Source organism: Lissotriton helveticus, chromosome 7 (genome assembly GCF_964261635.1).
Source record: "Lissotriton helveticus chromosome 7, aLisHel1.1, whole genome shotgun sequence".
Taxonomy (NCBI): Eukaryota; Metazoa; Chordata; class Amphibia; order Caudata; family Salamandridae; genus Lissotriton; species Lissotriton helveticus.
The window spans coordinates 601,450,344-601,472,284 of NC_136068.1; the positions used below are offsets into that span (position 1 = coordinate 601,450,344).

The following is a 21,941-nucleotide window of genomic DNA, read 5'->3' on the forward strand; positions in this document are numbered from 1 at the left end:
GCATTGTGGTGGTGGAGCACAACCCTATTCAGAGTCCAGGACTACTCCGCCCACCCATCCTGGTGTTATGTTATTGTTATGTTATGTTAAACGTTTATTTATATAGCGCACGGCTACTCAACAAGAGTGTCCCGGCGCTTTATGTGGGCGACTCAGCAATTAAAAGACATAACAGTGATAAAAACAGAGAACAGAGAAGAAAAAAAAAAGCACCCTATTCACCACCTGGTAACCCCGACTGTCCCCGGGAATCCCCCAGCCCTGTCACTCACACAAACCCAGACAGCAGATACACATCCTGGCAGAGGCGGGCTGAAATAGTTAGGCAACCAAAGGTTAACTTTCTAAAAGTAGCATTTGCAAACACAGGATATTAAAATAAACCTTGCTAAAGGAAGTATTTTATTATTCTGAGTTCAGGCATACTAAACTCGACGTGCCACCGTGTTCCCTGAGCCTGCCGGGACTATAGCGTGTAATAATTCCGGCAGCTCACCTTGGCCTAAGAGAACAGGCAGCCCTTCAATAGTGAAGAACGAAAAGGGCGGTAATTCACTATTAGGACATGCCACACACATCATGGCTTGTCCTACCTTACGCTTACAAGACACCCTGCCCGTAGGCCTACCACAGGGGTGACTGATATGAAGGTTAGGGAAGGTTAAGGGAGTGGCAAGTGTGTGCACTTGCGCGGCCAGCGTGGCAGTACCAGACTGTACGTAGGGTCTGCAATGGCGGACCCGAGACATATCTTACAAGGCCGTTTCTGTGGGTGGCGCAACCAGCGCTGCAGGCCCACTAGCAACATTTGTATCTACAAGCCCCGGCACTCCTCGTGCACGTTACTGGGGACTGACAGTAAACCAAATAAGCCAATCGTGGACATCAATTATGGATACACTTTATATTGGGAGCACTTGCACTGTGGCACAGATTGGCCGTGGCGCAGTGCCCTGAGCATCTAACACCAGCAGAACATCTGAGGCACATCAGCAAAAAGTGAAAGGGAGACTCACGCCAAGGTGCCAGGTCTAACACGTGTCCCCTTCAGCTGAAACGTGAGGAGAACTACCCTACCCCAGGGAGTTCCTCATCACTAAGGCGGAAAAACCTTGACAGACCGTCAGCATTGGCGTGGTCTATGCCAGGGCGGTGTTCCACCGTGAAGTCCATACCCTGTAGGGAAATGGACCACCTCAACAGTTTTGGGTTCTCACCCCTCATCTGCATCAACCATCTGAGGGGCCTGTGGTCTGTCTGAACTCGGAAGTGAGACCCAAACAAGTAGAGTCTTAGCTTCTTCAATGCCCAGACCACAGCGAAAGCTTCTCTCTCAATCGCACTCCACCTACGTTCCCGTGGAAGTAACCTCCGACTGAGGAAGGCTACAGGTTGGTCCAGCCCTCCTCAGTCATCTGCCAAAGAACAGCCCCTACCCCATGCTCTGAAGCGTCTGTCTGCACTAGGAACTCTTTGGAGAAATCAGGAGCCAGGAGCACGGGCGCCGTGCACATGGCCGTTTTCAGGGTGTCAAATGCTTCCTGACAGGCGTCAGTCCAGATCACTTTCCGGGGCTGCTTCTTCGAAGTCAGATCTGTCAAGGGGGCAACGAGGCTGCCGTACCCCTTGACAAACCTCCTGTAGTACCCGGTGAGTCCAAGAAAGGCCCTCACCTCCGTTTGGGTCTTGGGGGGTTCCCAAGCCAGGATGGTCTCAATCTTGGGTTGAAGGGGCACCACCTGGCCGCTCCCAACTTGGTGTCCCAAGTACACCACGGAACCCTGCCCGATCTGACACTTGCTTGCCTTGATCGTGAGGCCTGCCTTGCGCAGTGCCATCAACACTTCCCAAAGGTGTCGCAAAAGTTCTTCCCAGGTACCGCTAAACACTGCGATGTCGTCCAGGTAGGCGGCACTGAACGCGTCCAGTCCAACACCTGGTTGACCAACCTCTGGAAGGCGGCAGGGGCGTTCTTTATCCCAAATGACATAACCCGGAACTGGAAATGCCCATCTGGGGTTGAAAACGCTGACCTCTCTTTGGCCCCGTCAGTTAAGGCGATCTGCCAGTACCCAGATGTTAAGTCAAACGTGCTGAGATACCGAGCAGCCCCCAACCGATCGATGAGCTCATCAGCTCTGGGGATGGGGTGCGCGTCGGTCTTTGTGACCGAATTGAGTCCTCAATAGTCCACACAGAACCGGAGTTCGGGTGTGGCTCCCGGCGTTGCAGCCTTCGGGACCAAGACCACTGGGCTGGCCCAAGGACTGCTGGAGGACTCAATCACCCCAAGAGCAAATATCTTCGAGACTTCCTCCTTGATGCAGGCTCTTACCCAGTCAGTCACGCGGTAAGCCTTGTGCTCCACCGGCAAACTGTCTCCTGTGTCCACATCATGGACGCACCAATCTGTGACACCGGGAACCAGGGATAACAAGTCAGGGAACTGCCCCAGCAGCTGGCGGCAGTCACTCTGTTGCTCAGGGGTCAGGGAGGGTGAGAGGTTAACTCCGTCTACTGACCCATCTCGCTCGGAGGCTACCAAGAGGTCCGGAAGAGGTTCGGACTCCTCCTCCATTCCGTCATCGGTTGCCAAGAGCATGCCCACTTCGGACCTCTCCAAGTGGGGCTTAAGGCGGTTAACATGTAGGACAATCAAAGGGTTCCTGGGAGATTGCAAGTTCACCAAGTAGGTGACAGGACTCTTGCGCTCTACACCCTCAAATGGACCTGTCCACTTATCCTGAAGTGCACAAGGCTCCACTGGGGCCAAGACCCACACCTTTTGTCCAGGTTGAAGCTCTACCAGAGTGGCATTCTGGTCGTACCACCGCTTCATCTCTTCCTGGCTGGCAAGTTGCCTGAATCGCCTGGTCTGGTTTCGGAAGGCCAGCATGTAACTGTATACATTCTGGGGAGGTTTCCTGGGAGAATTGCTCCCAGCCTTCCCTAACCAGACTCAGAGGTCCCCGGACCGGGTGACCGTACAAAAGTTCCAAGGGACTGAACCCGAGCGACTTCTGTGGCACCTCTCGGTATGCAAAGAGCAAGCATGGCAAGAGGACATCCCACTTACGCCTCATTGGTCCTTCTAGGCCCATGATCATGCCTTTTAGGGTTCGGTTGACTCTCTCAACCAACCTGTTTCCTTGGGGGTGATAAGGGGTGGTGAACTTGTACGTTACACCACACTCTTGCCAAAGGGATTTCATATATTTCGATATGAAATTGGTGCCCCTGTCAGACACCACCTCTAGAGGGAATCCCACTCGGGAGAAAATTCCCATCAGTGCTCGTCCCACCACGGGGCCGTCACTGTTCTCAGAGGGATGGCTTCAGGGTACCGGGTGGCATGGTCCCCCAATACCAGGATGAACCTGTTGCCCATGGCTGTCTTGGGGTCCAGAGGCCCCAAAATGTCAATTCCCACTCGCTGGAATGGGGTACTGACGACGGGGAATGGTTGGAGGGGAGCCTTGTTCTTCCCTCCACACTTACCACTTGCCTGGCAAGTTTAGAATCGGAGGTCTCTGGTTGGCACAGGTATGCACTTGTGACAAGCAGGGACCTTCTCCTCTAGTCAGGGCAAGGGAACTACTCCATAAGAATAACCCCTGCTCAACTTCTAGGTTGCATGGCACGAGCAGACAAGGCTAATCCTCAGGGTGATAGTTAGTTAAGCATTTATGATCACATACAGTAAACCCACTGCCCCACCACAAACGGACACCAGTCGTTAGGTTGTATCAAAAATACGTAGACTTTATGTAAAAATACTTCATATGCAGGATTATCACAAGACCATATAACGTTTAGCGATTGAGGGCCACCATATTTAAATAGGCAATTGTTCTTTAAGTGTTCTTGGTTAGCAAGGTAGGATGACAGGGAAAACAAACGTTGCGGACCCTGGATCCGATGCGAACTCGGGATAGAGTTCAATTGTACCTTGCGTTGAGGGTCCGAGGCGTTTCAGGCGCGGCTACTGGTGAGGGCGGACCCGGGACGGGGCCAACGGATCTCCAAAGGATCTATCCGGCTCGGAGCCCCCCTCAAGCCGCGAGGCGGGTGAGTGGGACGGTGTGGAGGGTTGTGGCGATCCGGGGTCTGATGCAGCTCACGGGGCGAGGCGCCGTTCAGGCCTACGGGGCGTACTACTTCTTAGTACGCTAGGTCGTACCTGCGGATCTGTGAGGGGCATTGCGTTCTCGGGCAGACGGGTGCAGCACCGGGCCTCCGGTACCACTGTACGGAAGGCCTTTCTTGAGGTGCGGCACGAGCCTTGGTATGCAGGAGGGCAAAGCGAGACAGTCGGATACGTTACGACGTACGGACAGTCCGAGGCTATCAGATGCGCTCCGTGCAGATTCAGGCAGGAGAGATGATAGGCGCACAATGCGCTCCGTAGCAGACGAGGTGACAGGAGAGCGGGCAGCCCGGCACTGAAGCGGAGAGCAACTCAAGCTTGAGCGGGGCTCTCGGCGGCGGAGCGACCAGGCTCCGAGCTGTCACGACCTTAGGAGGGGCAAAGGCACCCGGGTCACAACTCCGGCGAGGGAATAAGAACTAAAGGCCCAACAGCAGATGGGCACAGGCAGAATAGAACCCAATGGTCCTGGGGTTCCGTTCAGGGGGCAAGCTCGTGGATCAAGCCCTTGGAGATTGTTTCAGGCACAAGTCTACAAAGTCCTCTCTGGTCTTTTCCTCTCCGTTCTCAGCAAGGCACCACTGCAGGCCAGTCCTTCAGGACAGAGACCGGTTTCCTTCCTTCAGCTTCTCTTGGTCCTTCTAGTCAGGCAGAGGTTCGTCGTGGTCAAAACAGGATCTGATTTGTTAGGAGCAGGGCTCCTATATTTACACTCAGTTTCTTTTGTCTTTGCAGGCCAGGGGGGCGGAGCCTGGTTCAACCCAGTTTTGGAGCACTCTGTTGACAGGAAGCTGCCATCTTCTTTCAGGGTGCAGGGCAGGGACATCAGACGCTCCGCAGGAGATGGAGCCAGCATTGTGGTGGTGGAGCACAACCCTATTCAGAGTCAAGGACTACTCCGCCCACCCATCCTGGTGTAAGCACCCTATTCACCACCTGGTAACCCCGACTGTCCCCGGGAATCCCCCAGCCCTCTCACTCACACAAACCCAGACAGCAGATACACATCCTGGCAGAGGCGAGCTGAAATAGTTAGGCAAGCAAAGGCTAACTTTCTAAAAGTAGCATTTGCAAACACAGGATATTAAAATAAACCTTGCTAAAGGAAGTATTTTATTATTCTGAGTTCAGGCATACTAAACTCGACGTGCTACTGTGTTCCCTGAGCCTGCCGGGACTATGGCATGTAGTAGTTCCGGCAGCTCACCTTGGTCTAAGAGAACAGGCAGCCCTTCAATAGTGAAGAACAAAAAGGGTCGTAATTCACTATTAGGGCATGCCACACACATCATGGCTTGTCCTACCTTACGCTTACAAGGCACCCTGCCCGTAGGCCTACCATAGGGGTGACTGATATGAAGGTTAGGGAAGGTTTAGGGACTGGCAAGTGTGTCCACTTGCGCAGTCAGCGTGGCAGTACTAGACTGTACGCAGGGTCTGCGATGGCGGACCCGAGACAAATCGTACGAGGCTGCTTCTGTGGGTGGCGCAACCAGAGCTGCAGGCCCACTAGCAGCATTTGTATCTACAAGCCCCAGCACTCCTCGTGCACGTTACTGGGGACTGACAGTAAACCAAATAAGCCAATCGTGGACATCAATTACTGATACACTTTATATTGGAAGCACTTGCACTGCGGCACGGATTGGCCGTGGCGCAGTGCCCTGAGCATCGAACACCAGCAGAACATCTGAGGCACGTCAGCAAAAAGTGGAAGGGAGACTCACGCCAAGGTGCCAGGTCTAACAGAGAGAGAGAGAGAGAGCACCTACTTTTCAAACACAACTCTTTTTCACAAGCAAACAGTTTTTCTATATACACACCTGGTGCAGGGAGACTGGGGTGGAACATTGGAAGTGACCTATACAACACCTCCACTCCACCTCGTTGGTTCAGTAATGTCCTGACACACTACCTCCCTTCTTGTGGTCGGCTCTGCATGCATTCTGAGTTCGAGCTCTCTCACTGATCTGTGAGTGGATTATGAAACATGGGCATCTAACTTAATCTCCCCATGTCCTTGCAGTCTCAATGAGCAGGGGACGGGAAATGAGCCTGGTTTGCTCCCAGATCCTCCCTTGCCATCTCGTGTACTCAAAGGTAAGCTTACCGGCCACCAGGAAACTCCAGGAGACATTGACGGACCTAAGATCAGGTGACTTTGAAGATGGAAGACAGGCTGAACTCCATATCTCTGTAAGGAAAACAAAAAAGTGATATATTGAATGCTTGGATTGATCTCAGCCACTGGTAAATACTCAGGCTGCTGTCCCATCAATCGTATTTTTTGGTGACTGGGACACTCCAGACAGGGATCAACCATATGCAAATCAGCAAAGATCCTACTCCAATCGGAGCAGTTCAACCCGCACTGGAATTCCATGCCACATCTGATTGGGAACTGTCTGAAGGTCCCAGCTCCATGACATGGACCAGCCTGGCAATTCTGCACTCTGCTTGTTTCTCTGACTCAGCCCCTTTTGATGTCTGGACTGTAGAACAACCGGTTGCACACCTGCAAGACAACAGGGAGACACTGAAACACCACTTTTACAGCCAAGACTCACTTGAGGTGGCAAGGGGCATTGTGAGCTCTGCTCTCAAGACTCAACAGTTGTAAAATAAGAAAATATTTTAGCTTATGGCTGCTGATCAGCTCACAAGTCATGCCCCTTTAGAGTCCTGTGGTGTTCTGAGAATACTTTTTCACAGACTCACTGTCACTGATTTGCGAATTCACTGATTCACTTACCCACGTTTTGCTTCTCCTGTGTAGCTCTCCTTGCATTCTCCTCCCTTCTCTTACTCTCTCTCTCTCTCTCTCTCTCTCTCTCTCTCTCTCTCTCTTTCTCTCTGGTCTGCACTCTCTCTCTGAATCCCTTAGAACATCTTAGTGATAGGTGTGCCAGCTTTAGAAATCTCCGCACACTCTGAAGGTCTCTGATTGTAATCCCTCTGAAGGCATCTCATACTCTCATCCTTCCAGGATTGTGAAGTGAGTGTTTTTCAGTTGGGTGAGCATTGCTGCTCTTACTTACTCCAGTGGTGCTTTAGCTCTCTAGAATAAAATATTGTTATTCTGGCTGTGTATCTTACAATTTCTGACTTTTTCTATTCTACTCTCTCGCTTTCTCTGCAGTCCCTCTCTTTCCTCTTCTGGTTGAACTTCCTCTCTGCCTCTCACTTCATCTCTCTTCTTTCCTGTTTCTTCTCGTGTTTCTTCATTTCTCTCCAATTTCTTCTCGTTTCACTACTCTCTTCTTTCTACTACGTTATCGTCTCTCCTGTTTGCTAATCAGTGCTTTTCTTTTCTACTTTCTTCATGGCCTCCTCACAAGTCTTCCTTGCCACATGAGCAACAAAGTGAGCTTCCAATCCACTCCAGAACCCTCCAAAGCAAAGTTAGCATCCCATGCCTCCCATCCCTCCCCAACATGGCAGACACACGTCACTCCTCACTTACTATAAGAGGAGAGTTGGCCCATCCCACTTCCTGCTCATTTTGTTCTGTGCTGGACTCTCCAAGTGCGCTTTTTTAGGTAAGTCGAGGTCCTGCTCTAGCAGGCTCCACGACCGTTGGGTGGAGGCCCTGCACAAGGGGGCCCATTTCCGGGGTTGTGCCCCCTCCACCAACCCCTCCCTCTCTCCTTGGGCTTTACATCACTCAGCACGCTCCTCCCTTTTCTTGCCTCTATTACCCACTCATTTTCTTATCCTAGCTTTAATTTCTTTCCCTATTCTCATCTCATTTCACTTATCACTCTTAACGCTTCCCTCCAATCTGTCATTTGCATTCTTTACTTGCGTTTTTTATCTAATTCTTTGAATCTTCCCTCCTTTCAGATGTCCTCCTCTTCATTCTTCCCATGCAGTTTACTCTTCTCTCATCTCCATTTCCTTCTGTTTCCTGTATCTTCCTCACTGTTTCTTCTCCCTTTTTTCTATTTATGATTTGTTTCTTATATGCTCTACTCTATTCTCCTCCCTCTCATAACTTTCTAATTATTTCTCCTCCAATTACTTGTCTCTCATCCTTGCTAGCAATTTATTTCCTACCCTCTCATTGCTTTTTTCCTTCTGCCTCTTTCTCCTCTCTCTTCCATTCTTCCATGTCTCTCTTCCGTCCCTGTTTTTTAGATCGAGGCTGCGAGGCATGCTGTATTCATGTACAGCCTTGAAACTCTGCCCACTCTCCTCCCATATTTTTAATTGGCTTGTATCATTGTCCACTGTAAACTGTGGCTGTTCATTGGTCAATAGGCTTAGTAGTACCTCCTTGTCTTATTTTGTAACCTCCCATGATGACACCCCCGTTACGTGTGTTGTTACTCAGTAGGCTTTAATTACAGCCTCCGAGCACTTTTTTCTCAAAAAGCTTTGTCCTGCCTGCTGTTGCATGGGCGCTGAATGCATTTGCAATGCAATAGGTTTCACATTTGCGAGAGTTTAAGCAATTGGTATTATAAATGAGCATGCCTTTTATTTATCTGTTTTAAAAACAGCACATAAATAAAAGACATTAGGGCATATTATCAACGCTGTGCAAAAAATATCGCACAGCGTTGATAACGTGGAAAAATCTATCGCCGATTTCACATCGCCTGTTAGCAGCGTAATCTCAACGCTAAAGCCAACAGGCGATGTGAATTCGTCGATAGGTCGCATTAGCGCGTGAAAACAAGCGCTGTTTTCACGCGCTAATGTGTGCCTTGATAATATGGGGGGGTGGATTCAGCTTTATGATCCACCCCCTCATGTTAGCAATGCCTAACATGTACTAAAAGCAGGCATTGGGAGACCTGCGATAGACGCGTTTATCGCAGGTCTCCTTCTCCCAAGACCTGCCTTGTGAATAAGGTAATCCCACCTCCAACCACATTTTACATGTGGTTGGACGTGGGAACGCCCACCCTGCATCTCATTAGCGTTATTCATCGTCCCCAGCATGGGGGCGATGAATAACGCATAAAATGCGTCGCTAACCGGAGTTAGCGACACTTTGATAATAGGGCGATAATTAATTCATGCGTTAGCAACCGGAAAAGGTCGCTAACACATGAATTAAGGCCCTTGATAATATGCCCCATTGTCATTTACAATTATAATACCTCAAACTCTCGTAAATGCAAGACCTATTGCATTGCAAATGCTTGTTCCTAGTCTGTCTTCACTAAAAAGACCTCGTCTGCACCAGTAGTCATGAATGTGGCGACAGCCAGCAGTAAGTGCGCCGCCACCTCAGGCGTTGTTGCAAACTGCTTGGCGCTCTGTGTGCATATTTTGTGGCCCTCCGTTGCACATGGTATCCCTTGGTTGGGAACATGTCCTTCTAGGCTGCATGGAAGGTATGGCCTGTTAGTGCCGCCCCTGAATGCTTCTTCAGAATTAGTTGAACGAGGGTAAGTACTTGCGACTAGTCGCCCGTGGTGGTTACCTGACTTCCCCCCCGCTGCTGACCACCTTGTTTCTGCATCCATCTCTGCACCTCCCTCACTGCTGTTCATCCCTTTAATTTTCCTCATTACTCACGTTTTGTCTCAGCTTTTTGCTGACATAGGAGTTGATAACAGCCGGGGAGAAGGGTGGTCTTCTGACCTCCACTCTAGGCTCTGTCCCCAGTTGCTTTCTTGCATATGTTGACTGGCCATTGGGAGTGGCTAGGACTGGTCATAAAAGTCCACTCCCTGTGTGCCTATGCAGTGATTGGTATGTTATTGATACTGTTTTTTTTGCAATAGGTGGTTATATCAGAGAATGGATCTTTCCAAGTGAATCAGTGTTGGTATTGGCAGATTGTGTGGGTTTCTCCATTTTCAAATTTCCCTAAACTAAGTAAATGCAGCAACGACCTTTATATCCAGCTGTTCTGTCCAGTGTCATTTTTTCTTTTTTAAACGTGTGGTAGAAGGAACCTTCAGCAGAGTCATCCTATGGATTTTTAGGGCTCTGGGCAAGGGTTATTTGGGGCCCCTTTTCAGAACAATTTTGAATTTTATTACCCATTTCCTGCTAATCAAAGCCCTCATAATGCAAAAGTTTCAGAACAGGTATCACACAGAAAATAGGTCATTGTAGTGGCCTCAAAAATCACTGGATGAGGAGAGACAGTCTGAGGTAGTGTCATGTAGAGAGTAGAAGATAAGATGAGACGTAGAAATAAATAAACATAAGTTGGAGAGAGAAAAAGTTCCCTTTCAAGGGGGGCCCTTGGTAGGTGGGTGCTTTGGGCAATTGTCTACTTCGTTCATGCCTTAAACTTCTCTGGCTCTGTACTCACTCGATGCTATCCCTGTGGAATTCTCTTTTATCTTCATTTCGCTCCTTTAACTCTACTTTTCTCCCCTCACTCGAACGTATCCTACTTCAGTTCACGTTGTTTTCCTGTGTTCTTTCTCATCCTCTCCATCTCTCCATCTCTCCCGATCTCCCCTCTGTTGTTCCATCCACTCGTGTACTTTCACCTTCATCCGCCCATACTTCTGTCCTTTATTTCTCTTTTCTACCCTGGTGTTACTGTCTTCTCTTATGTTCTTTTCTTTTGACCTCTTTCCCTTCTCTCCTCATCTCCGTTCTCTCATATGTTCTCCCCTTCCCTCCTCTTTGATTTTCCTTCTTTACTCCCCTAAAAACTATTTCTTCTTTCATTCTCCCACTCTTTCGTTTACTCTCTTTTCGCTTCTGTCATTCTCTAGCCTTTTCTTCTTTCCTTTCTCTCTGCTTGCTCTTTACTCCGGGTATTAAAGGCCCAGAGTTGCTTCCTGTTCCTCCATCTCTCCCTGTTTTTTTTTTATCACGAGGCATAGCAGGCAAAGAGAGTGAGAGAGAGAGAGAGAGAGAGAGAGAGAGAGAGATAGAGAGAGAGAGAGAGAGGAAGAGAACATGATCGAGCGAGTGAGAGAGAGAGAGAGGTTCGAAAGAAAGAGATAGGAAGAGAGAAGGGTTGAGTTGAACATTTTTGCCAGGGCTTGCTTTTGATTCCCAGATCTCACCTCTCTATGTTCCTCACATCCCCAGGTTCAGTGAGCGGTTACAGAGTGCCTTGCAGGAGCTGGCCCCCCACTGCACAGTGAAGTTCATGCTGTCTGAAGATGGCAGCGGGAAGGGTGCCGCCATGGTGACGGCGGTGGCCACCCGCTTGGCGATCCAGCGACAGCAGATCGATGACACGCTGGCCCCGTTCAAGCTGTCCCTGGAGCAGCTGCAGCAGGTGCAGGCCAGGATGATGGCCGAGATGAAGCGTGGCCTGAGGAAAGCTACCCATGAGGTAGCCGGCCTGCGCATGTTGCCCACCTTTGTCCGCGCCACGCCTGATGGCACAGGTATATGATTTACAGTGACCGCCCCTCAAAAAAGCGCTTTCCACTAGTTAGAGGTGACAGGGTAGGTGAGCACATTCTACATGGAGTCCAGTACTCACAATCCATTGCCCTTGAGTAAAGGTCACTATTAACAGAGCCAGGTACACTAAACATGTTAATTAGATATACATATCTACAGGTATTGGTAATTTGTTCACAACGTCTTCTTATGCTACTGTAGTATTGGGGTGTAGCTGAAATGACCAAGGCTGAAACGACAGTAGAGTTATAAGTGGAGTTTATTGGAATATGTGATGTAACAACGCAATCAAAATGATCGCGGTATGTTACATCGCAGTTTTTACAACGCAAGTCATTACAACGACATGCGTTGGAGGGCGCTGGACTTAGAAGTAGTAAGATTTACTATTCCAACACCAGTCTACGTACCGTAGGGAAGGTGTTGGAATAGTAAATCTTACTATTCCTTAGGTTACAGCGCCATCCAGCGCAAGTTGATGTAATGACTTGCGTTGTAACAGCTGCGTTGGAACTGCATCGCGGTGTACTCACTGCGATGTAAAGGATGTTTCCCGTTGGTTACAGCGCCATCCAGCGCAAGTTGATGTAACGACTTGCGTTGTAACAGCTGCGTTGGAACTGCATCGCGGTGTACTCACTGCGATGTAAAGGATGTTTCCCGTTTATTGGCATAAGTCCAAATGGAAGGACCCAGGGCTTGAGACCAGCTGCTGAGGCGGAGAACCCGTGGAACTGACCCACACCTGGCAACCAGAGAGAAAGTGCCACAAAAACGCAGAACCTCCAATGACACATAAACACTCTAATAATCCCTTTAGGAAACACAGGAACATATAAACATATCCACATACCACAGCTACACACCCAGCCAGGAGCTTTAGTGTTCTCCCTATTCAGCTCATCTCCAACTCAGATCTCCAACCGACTCTACTCAGGACCCCCTCTCTTCTGGAACACACTTGCATCATACATGACATCCCTTAGGCCGGATGCTCGTTTGTGCACAGCATTCACAGTACACCCAGAGAGTTCACCTTGGATGACATTGAAGAGAAGCAGTGAAGGCCCTGTTATATTAGCCACACACAGAGAAGCAGCAGCGCGCCCTCTTCAGGCAGGCGAGACACCCCCTTGTCCTCAGAAGAACCCACACAACCTTGTATATTCCATCCAGTGCACAGCTCTCACACAGCCCTGATGCTATGGGAAGGAAGATGCAGTACACCACCCCATTTTATACACTGCAACACACACAAAGAAAGCAGGAGACATATATAAAAGAAGCAAGTGCCATGTAAAAGAACCACAAGTATAATAGAATTGAGGGCCGATGTAGGTAATCCCAGATTACCGATTCTTAAATACCGAATCATACCGATTCGGTATTTAAGAACAGTCAAAGGGGATGTAGGTAATTTTTCTTTAAAAATTACCGAATCGGTAAATTTCGGTAATTACCGAATCGGTATTTACCGATTTGGTAATTGCCATTCATTCCTATAGGCCTCCAGGCCCATAGGAATGAATGGCAATTAACGAATCGGTAAATACCGATTTGGTAATTGGGGGAAACATTGAAGGGTGGCAGGGTGTCACTTTGACACCCTGTTGCACCCCTCAATTGTGTATGGGTGCACATGTTGCAGACATACATGCCCTAAGGGCATGTATGTCTGCAACATGGCACTGTTGGAAAAGCAAAAAAAATGCTTTTTCAAAGGTTTTCATTATTTACCACCAACTTGTAGTTGGTGGTAAATAACGAATCCTAAAATGGGAAAAGCCCTCATTTGAGTGCTCCCTACATTTCAGATTCAGTAATTTACAGATTCGGTATTTTTAAGAATCGGTAATTTACGGAATTCTTAAATACCGATTCGGTAAATTACCGAATCTGAAATGTAGCCACCTACATATGAAAAGCCTAATTCCGGTCGGTAACGGCCGAAATTCGGTAATTTCGGCAGTTACCGACCGTAATTAGGCTTCCTACATCTGGCCCTGAATGATTCCAATGGGGTGCCATGTAATAGGATGCCAGAAAACAGAGAGAAATCATAGAGTCCCTAGGCAACTCACAACCTCAAATATGTTCGATTTTTTTCCTTCATCATGCTTGTTCGCTTGGCCTTCACTGGCTCCCCGCGATGCAATGCAGCACAATGTTGAGGCGCCCATTGAGGTCAATGGGGAACTCGCCGCACACTACTAGCCTTTGGCTTGTGAGACACAATCTCTGCATGTTGCTCTTAATCTGTCCAGTTTTCAGCAGCCAAAATCTGCAGATGAAAGTAGAGAGGTCAGCGGTGTTCTTGTGGAACACATGATTCCAATGGGGCCATTAACTTCTGTTATCGACTCCATCGGAATTAAGCGGCCGCTTATAATGAGGCTCTGATCACTGAGACTTAAAGAAAGCCTGGTCATGATTTCTCGTTTCCACCCCGGTATGACACTTTCATGTACTTTAACTTTTCCTCCTACCTTTCATGTCTTCACTATGATTTCGACTTTCACAACTTTCTACACACAGACGCTCTCTCACACACACACCCACCCACACACACACACACATATACACTCTCTCTCTCGCTCTCTCAAACACACACACACACACATGTTTAATTCTGCAGTGACTTTGTCTCACACTGCTGTTGACTATGCTAGGTTAAACCCAGCGTTATGCACCATTAGCAACACCCCTTTGAGTTACTTTGCCATGAGCTGGGCCCACTTGATCTGGTCAAGGAGGCGTCTAACATGATGCTTCAATCCTCCGCTGTCGCATGTTTTAGAGATGTCGTGGGTTGAGGACTGCCCCAACCTTGCTCCAGTTTAGGAAGAGCTGAAGAAGCACCTCTCTAAAGAACACTGCATCACCACAAAGTACATTCGACTTCCACTCTTGGTAGCCAGCTTCACTTCCAATCACTCATTGACTTTATCTTTGCCTTCCACCCTTTACAGTAATTTACTGCTTGTTTCTAGGTTCACGCTATACAGATACTACACACAATAGATTAGATGCTCTGCAAGTAAAGAAAAAACTTGCCTACTGCGAAGGGTGCCTCATTCCCACAGTTCTTGAGACCAAAGTGCCCAATTGAGTTGGTGTTGAGTGCCTCAAGGCTGGAAAGATGCACTTTTTACATAGCAGTTCTGCACTTCGCGTACCTGGTAGAAGTCCCCATCCTGTGTGGTGCACAGTGCTCACATGCCAACAGGTATGCACACTTAACGAGATGTCCAGTACAGAGTTTCATGAGCCAATCTCAGACAGGTACCAGATTCTAGACCTCACCAATGGTTCAGCGCATTCTGTACACAGGGGCGGCTTTAGGCATGTGCAAGCTGTGCACCTGCACAGGGCCACCAAACCCCAGGGGCCACCACGCCAATATATATCCTTAATATAATAATCCTCTGAGGATGGATACATATTTGCGTGGCGGCCCATGGCAGGGATTTGGCGGGCTCCGGCTCTGTTCCACTTCCAAACACCCTGACCCCCCCTCTTCACTGGCCTCCGCGCTCCACCCCGCCCGGACCCCCTCTTCCAGGGCCCCCTACCTATACTCCCTGCCCAGAGCCGCCATGAGCCTAGAGCCACCACTGCTGTACAATGCTTGGTTCCAAGAAACCCTAAACAGGTTTCCACATCCCGCAAGGTGCTCAGTACTCAGATGACGCGAGGTAGGTGTGGAGAGTCTGCCTGGTACTCTTGATACCCGACAGGCGTTCATATACTACGAGGTGCTCGATCTGCGGAGGTCCCAGACTGTAGTCCACATTCCACAAGGATGCGACAACTCCTCATTGGACCGGCCATCCATTCCTCCAGTGATAATTCAGGAATCCACATGTTCCCAGAGTGCGCCAATGAAGCCATTATACTAGCTGCAGTGGGCACTCTTGAGATGGTTGGGACAGACACAGGCTGCCTTTGTGAGTGGCATACTGGACTCACTGAAAGTTTGAATGTTGTATGATTGAAGGCTCGACCTCACACAGTCCTTGATTTCAGTTCCGGATTACCAAATAGGCAAAGTAGGCGCCGGCGTATGGGCCCCACTCCTTTTAGGGGCCCTGCGACAATGGATCAAAATAATCTTGATTTGATCTTGAAAGAAAATTTCAATCAGACTTTCTTAAATGGTGTCTCTAAAAGATAGAAAAAAATGACTCATCTCAAAGAAACGAAAACTTTACGTTAAAGACTCTCTAGAGAAAATACTGTATTAATGCAATGTACCCATTAACAACTTAAATTACATTAACCCAAAACATCAGATTCACATAACAGTTTGTCTCTTAAAAGCAGTAGTGGCTGCTACTGACCAGAGCTGGTGGGGCGGGGGAGCCTGGGGGACGGAAGGAGGTAGGAGGGGGGGAATAATATAGCACTTACCTTTTTACCGCCGACCGCTGCCTCTTCTTTCTCCTTCCTCCTCTCTGCACGGCAGGAGGCACACAACTGCTAACGCGGGATTACTGGTTACTAATTATCTTACCAAATCCCATTTCCTGTCGACTGAATCGTTGGTACCTGTCTTGAGTAAAAGGTAATCTCGAAGTAAACAATCAATTTAAGAACTTACACCACTCTAAATGACCACTGACCAAAATGAAGTTTTAAAGATTTAATATAAAGTCAAAGATAACTGAAGATACAAACTTCTCAAGATGAGATTCAACAGGTATATCGGAATCACTATGAACATGAACTTCTTGAATAGTCTGAGTCTGAAGAACAAAATAATAAGTACAAGTTCGAATACCATCAGGGTTGCTAAAATGGATACAAGTTGCAACCTCAAAGTCATTACAGAAAAGAAAATTAAAGTTAGTCTGTCCCTACACTATACTAAATGACATCCCTACTTAACAAGATCTTAACCCTCTAGGTGTCAGCCGTGGTGACTTCCTAAGAAGATCACGCACTTCTCTTTGTCTCTTCTCTGATAATGGGTCTCTCCTGATCAGCCTATCTGCCTACCCATCCGCTTCCTTAGGCTCCCAAAATCATCTGCTCTGCTCTCCTCCCGGGTCACTTTCCCTAATACCAAATCACATTTCCAATAGAAACGCCCCTCGGGACGCCCCTCACGTGGTACATCTTTCCGCGGCAAACTCCATGATGGTACTCTTGAAGACCCTCGTTAAAGTTGACCTTGGTTCCCAGGCAGCTTCTTCAGTGCGCTGATACCCCCTGAAATTCCTGGAAACTCCTACAGGCCTGCGCAAGGCGCCACTGAACAAAGTCCCTTTCATTCGAGCTGATTAGGACCCTCGCACCTGCATACAGCCCTTCCTGCAGTGGGCCTCAAATTCCAGACTCCACCATATCTTAGGCCATAAAACACTCTCAGAGCTTCATACTGGACACCTCACGACCTCTCCTCTAACGAGCACATGACGATTTGAACTTCATGACATTATCGGCTCTGGCCTACTTGATTTACATGCAGCAGGTTCCTGCACTCTTAAAACGTTAACTTGATTTAAACAGCAAACATTCTTAACTAGCATACGTTTCTAAAATAACACATCTATAAAACATATACTTTTAACCCTAAATTCAATAGTACATTTTGAAAGAACCATGTCAACCTTGTCTCACATTATTTTAGCAGCACGTTTAGATTTGCTTGTGAATTGCCATGAGGCCTACACAAAATACTGGGTTTTTAGAGTTACATTCAACTCTTACATTATTCCTTTAACATGAGAACATGAGGTTTTCATATTCATCCCAAACATTTCTACATTAGTCTCACACAGTTATGATTATCGTTACTCTACTTAAACATTCTATGCATTTCACCTCTAAATATAAGACACTCTGTGTATTTCACTTCTAAATATAAACACTCTGTGTATTTCACTTCTAAATATAAACACTCTGGTGCAAAGTACATGTGAACTAACTACGTGCTTGTAAATATGGCGTACTTATACATTTTTTTCCAAACTTGTGCTCTCTCAGTCCCCCCTTTGATGACCTTCAGGGGTCATCATCACCATGACACTAAAAATGTAGAACCTTTAAAGTGAAGTCAGGACAGTACCACTTCTTTTCATACTCTCTAATGCTTTCAGACTTTTGTATTGGGTGTCCTGCATCGCTGTCAACTCTTCTTCCTGTTTCTTCATAGCTCTCTGTAACCTATTTGCTCTATACCATTGATACAAACGCACCAATCCCCACAAAGTGATTACACAAATCACTACTATGATGATGGGCTTCAATATGTACCAAACGATACCCTTTCCTAAGTTGGCAAACCAACTTCCAACTTTACCCATTCCATGGCCTACTTTTTCCCACACATTTACCTTTGCCAGGTCCTCAATTTCGTAGTGTATGGCAGTAATGTTTTGTATATACTTCTCTAGAGGCTTTGAATTGTCTGGAATGTAAGTACAGCATTCCTGTACCTTCAAGGCCCTACAGACTCCTCCCTCTTTTGCTAACAGAACATCTAAAGCAAGTCGGTTCTGAAGAACCATTGCCCTAATCGATTGCATCTCTCCCTCTATCAGCATCAAGGATCTTGCAGTACTGGCAGACAGTCTATCTACGACTGTAGCTAACCTCCTGATCTTAATGTCATTCATTATCAATCCTAAGAAAGGGAATGCAGCACCTATTACATCTCCAATTACTTCTGCTGCACCTAGCCCTCGCTTCCATCTAGTTGATATTTCTTTCTTAGGCGTCTCTAAATTCTCAACATGATATATTTTAGGGAAGACAACAGCCAGATAGCATGATCCGTACCAATTATCTGGTAACTTCACATAGGCATATCTTCCACATACAAAATATACATTTGGTATTGCTTGCATCCCTTTCATGAAGTTCTTAGAGTAGTACTCTAATTGAAAAGCATGTTCGCAATTGACTTGTCCTACATAAACGTTTTCATAGTAGGAGTAACTCCTGTGAATGCACAGTTTCCCCCGTTTCTCCTTATCCAAAGCAATTGGACCAATACTTCCTTTTCGTTGTTGTGCCCTTTCCTCCTTGGTCCAATCTGTTTCTCCTTGTCCTGATGCCTTCAATGCCTTCTGCTTTCTGTATCTAGTATCTACCTGAGCTATAAACTTTTTCTCAACTTCTGATATTTGACAAGTCAGATTGTTGTTTCGAGCATGTGAAGTATCTAACGTTCTCCATGGAATAAACCATTTGTGTAACCTGTCTTCGCTTTTGTAGTAGTCCCATTTGTTCAAATGCTTGAAATTCGGAACCTCTGGCAATGTCGAGTCGAAATTCGAGAAGTAATACTCAAATCCGTCTCGTCCATAAAACATACTTAACAATAAACTGCACGTTATTCCATATGTCAACGGGAGATGATGGTATTTGATACCCTCCTCCACCGAAATTGGTAACTGCATACATACATAGCAGTCCTTTACCTCCATGGCATCAACATATTCATAAAGCAACTTAGCATAAGCATTTGACTTGTAATTCCCCTGTGATTCATCCATGTGTAACCTTTTTACTTCTGCATCTAACAACGCCTTGTCTTTCTCATTGATGTTTCCCTTCTCCTTAACTGTGGTAGTTCTCGGTGTTGACACTCCCTTATCCTCCTTAACTGTGGTTCCATCCCCTTCGTGTCCCGCTAGGAATGAAACAGTTACCACTAAAATTATAAGAGAAACCACTACTCCTAAAAATGTAACAGCTATACATTTTGCCCTGCGGTTCGGGTTGCCAGCCTCCATGTTCTCAAACAGTGTAGTTTTCGACTATCTTCCAGCATTCACTTCCTCTTCTTTTCAAACAAAGTCTTTCTCTCTTGCAATGTCTTTCTTGAAACACTTGGAAGCTTGACAATTTGTTTCCGCAAAACAGTTCAAAGTCCAGTAGAAAATAGACAACCCTAGCCCTTCTCCATCCACTAAAATGAAACCCCTATCACTTTTCTTCTTCCACTCGGCGCTAGGTTATCTTGCAACAAGTTTACAATTTCTTTTCAAAAGTCTTATTTTCGTCTGAAGTTATGTATGACTCAAGGAGTGACACTACTTCTTCATAAATGTCCATCCGAAGTATCATTCCCTCAGGTTCTGGACAGTTCGTACCACACCATGGAAAGTCAACCTTTTCTAGGATTATTCTCCTTATTTCGCTCAAGACAAGTGGACGGACGAAATTGAGAGTTAGCGTTTTTTCAATTTCCAATCCTGGTACTATCAGTTCTATATCCACAATTACAAAGGGGTCCGTTCTAATCAAGATCACTTTCTTCACTTTTCCAGATCTGCACCCCTTTGAAGACATTCGTAGTATGATCTTAGTCCACAACAATAAGCACTCCTAGCAATTCTACTACTCGTTCTAGCATTTCCAAACGAAGAAGAGTTCCCTCCAATATTGGATATCGTGAACAGCAAACTGGAAACTCAACTGTCTCTAAAAGCAATTTTCTTATTCCACTCAGGAGAGCAGGATGAACGATGTTGAGTGTCAGCAACCTTTCGGTCTCCGCTCCTGGCAGTAGAAACTTTATTTGCACTGTGATGATCGGGTCAGTTCTGATCAGTTCCACTTCCCTGATCCTCCCTGTTCTGTGTCTCCCAGACATCTGCAACAAGGTAGGTCCAGTCGGGAGTAGAGTATCTTCTGCTAGGCACTCGCACCCTACTTGATCTTCTAAGACCCTCCTCGGCTTGATCCTGGATATCTTCTTCTGGATCTGAGTCTTCGGATATAGGAGTAAGTGTTTCTTCTTGGGCCGACCTCAAACTTAGCCTTCTTCTTCTTGTTGGCCAAGTGGCAGCTCCAAGCCTTATTCTCCTATTCCTTGTCCTCCCACTTGGTTCTTGATCGCTCCGATACGGATCTGAGTCTGAGTCGTATTCACTTCTGCTCTCTCCTTCGGTTGCGTCTTCTGTCTCACTGCCGTCCTGCCTTCGCTCTTCTTCTGAATCCGATGCGTTCCCAACTTCTTCCGACACCCCCTCAGCTGCCTCAATCCCTTCTTGCGACTCTTCTCCCACTTCCGGGCTTTCGTCTGGGATGGGAGCTGTTCCTTCTAGAGGTGCTGGAACTCTTCTAGTATGGGATGCATGGATCCAATTTGGCAGCCCCCCGCACTTCACCGCGGTGTTCGTGATCAGGATTACCTGAAAGGGCCCACGCCAGCGAACATCTAGGCAGTTCTTCCGGACGTGTTTTTTAACCAGGACCCAGTCCCCTGGGTTCAGGTCATGACACAGGTTCCTCGCTGTTGGAACTTCAGCCGCATGCACCTGAAGGGACACAGAATGGATGGCGTCAGACAGTCCTTTACAATAATCCAAGATCAGATCATCTGTAATATTCAATAGAGCAGTAGTTGGAACTGTAGGAAGTCTCATGGCCCTTCCCATCAGGATCTCGTGGGGAGAGAGACCTGTCCTCCTATCAGGTGTGCTGCGCATGCTCATGAGCACCAATGGAAGAGCATCTGGCCAACTCAAGGATGTGGATGCCACTACTTTAGCCAATCTATTCTTCAAAGTGCCATTCACTTGTTCCACAATTCCTGAAGCTTCTGGTCGATAACTACAATGCAGCTTTTGATCGATATTCAGTGTGGAGCACAACATCTTCACTATTTCGCTGTTAAAATGTTTTCCTCTGTCCGATTCCAAAGAGGCAGGCACCCCGAAGCGCGGTATCAACTCCCTGAGCAACAATTTTGCCACTGTGAGTGTATCGCACCTACGTGTAGGGTATGCCTCAACCCATCTGGAAAATACGCATACAATCACCAACACATACCGAAGGCGATTGACTCTTGGCATTTCGATGAAGTCTAGTTGCATTCTATTGAAAGGCCCCCCTGACCTCCCAATGTGACTCAGTGTGACTGGTGTTCGTTTGCCTACGTTCAGTTGTTGGCAGGTAACACATCGCTTACATACTGATTCTGCTGCTATTCTGAATTTCGGGCAATACCAAGTCTGCCTAAAAACTCTCATCATAGCATCCCTTCCTAGATGTACTGGACCATGTATTTCTCTCGCCATGGGATTAGCTAATTCTTCAGGTAACACAGCTCTCCCATCTGCTGAAACCCAAAAATCCATTTCACTTCGCACACAGCCTGCTATTTCCCATGCCTTTTTCTCTTTTTCAGGTGCGTTCTCCTGCATTATTCTTAAATCCTCCCAAGTGTCTACAGTTTCCAACATCATACTTAATTCAGTCTTTTCTTCTGCACCTTCTATTTCCACCTTTGAGAAAGAATAACTTTGTTCCGCACAATAGCGTGCGACTTCATCAGCATATCTATTACCTTGTGACACAAAATCTGTATTCTTAGTATGAGCTACACACTTCACTACTGCAATATCAACAGGACCTTGTAATGCTTCTATCAGCAATCTCACAAATTCTCCATTTCGAATGGGCGAACCAGAGGAGGTCATGTAACCCCTCTGAGACCACA

The 21,941-nt window shown here is 47.2% G+C and overlaps 1 protein-coding gene across 1 annotated transcript in view; it reads left to right on the forward strand.

Annotated features, from left to right (window-relative positions):
- Positions 1-21,941, forward strand: part of HK3 (hexokinase 3) — a 397,869-nt gene that overhangs the window by 326,850 nt on the left and 49,078 nt on the right. Inside the window, exon 11 of the mRNA XM_078652800.1 lies at positions 11,162-11,466. Within this exon, the coding sequence (XP_078508926.1) occupies positions 11,162-11,466 (305 nt within the window). The remainder of the gene's footprint in view (positions 1-11,161; positions 11,467-21,941) is intronic.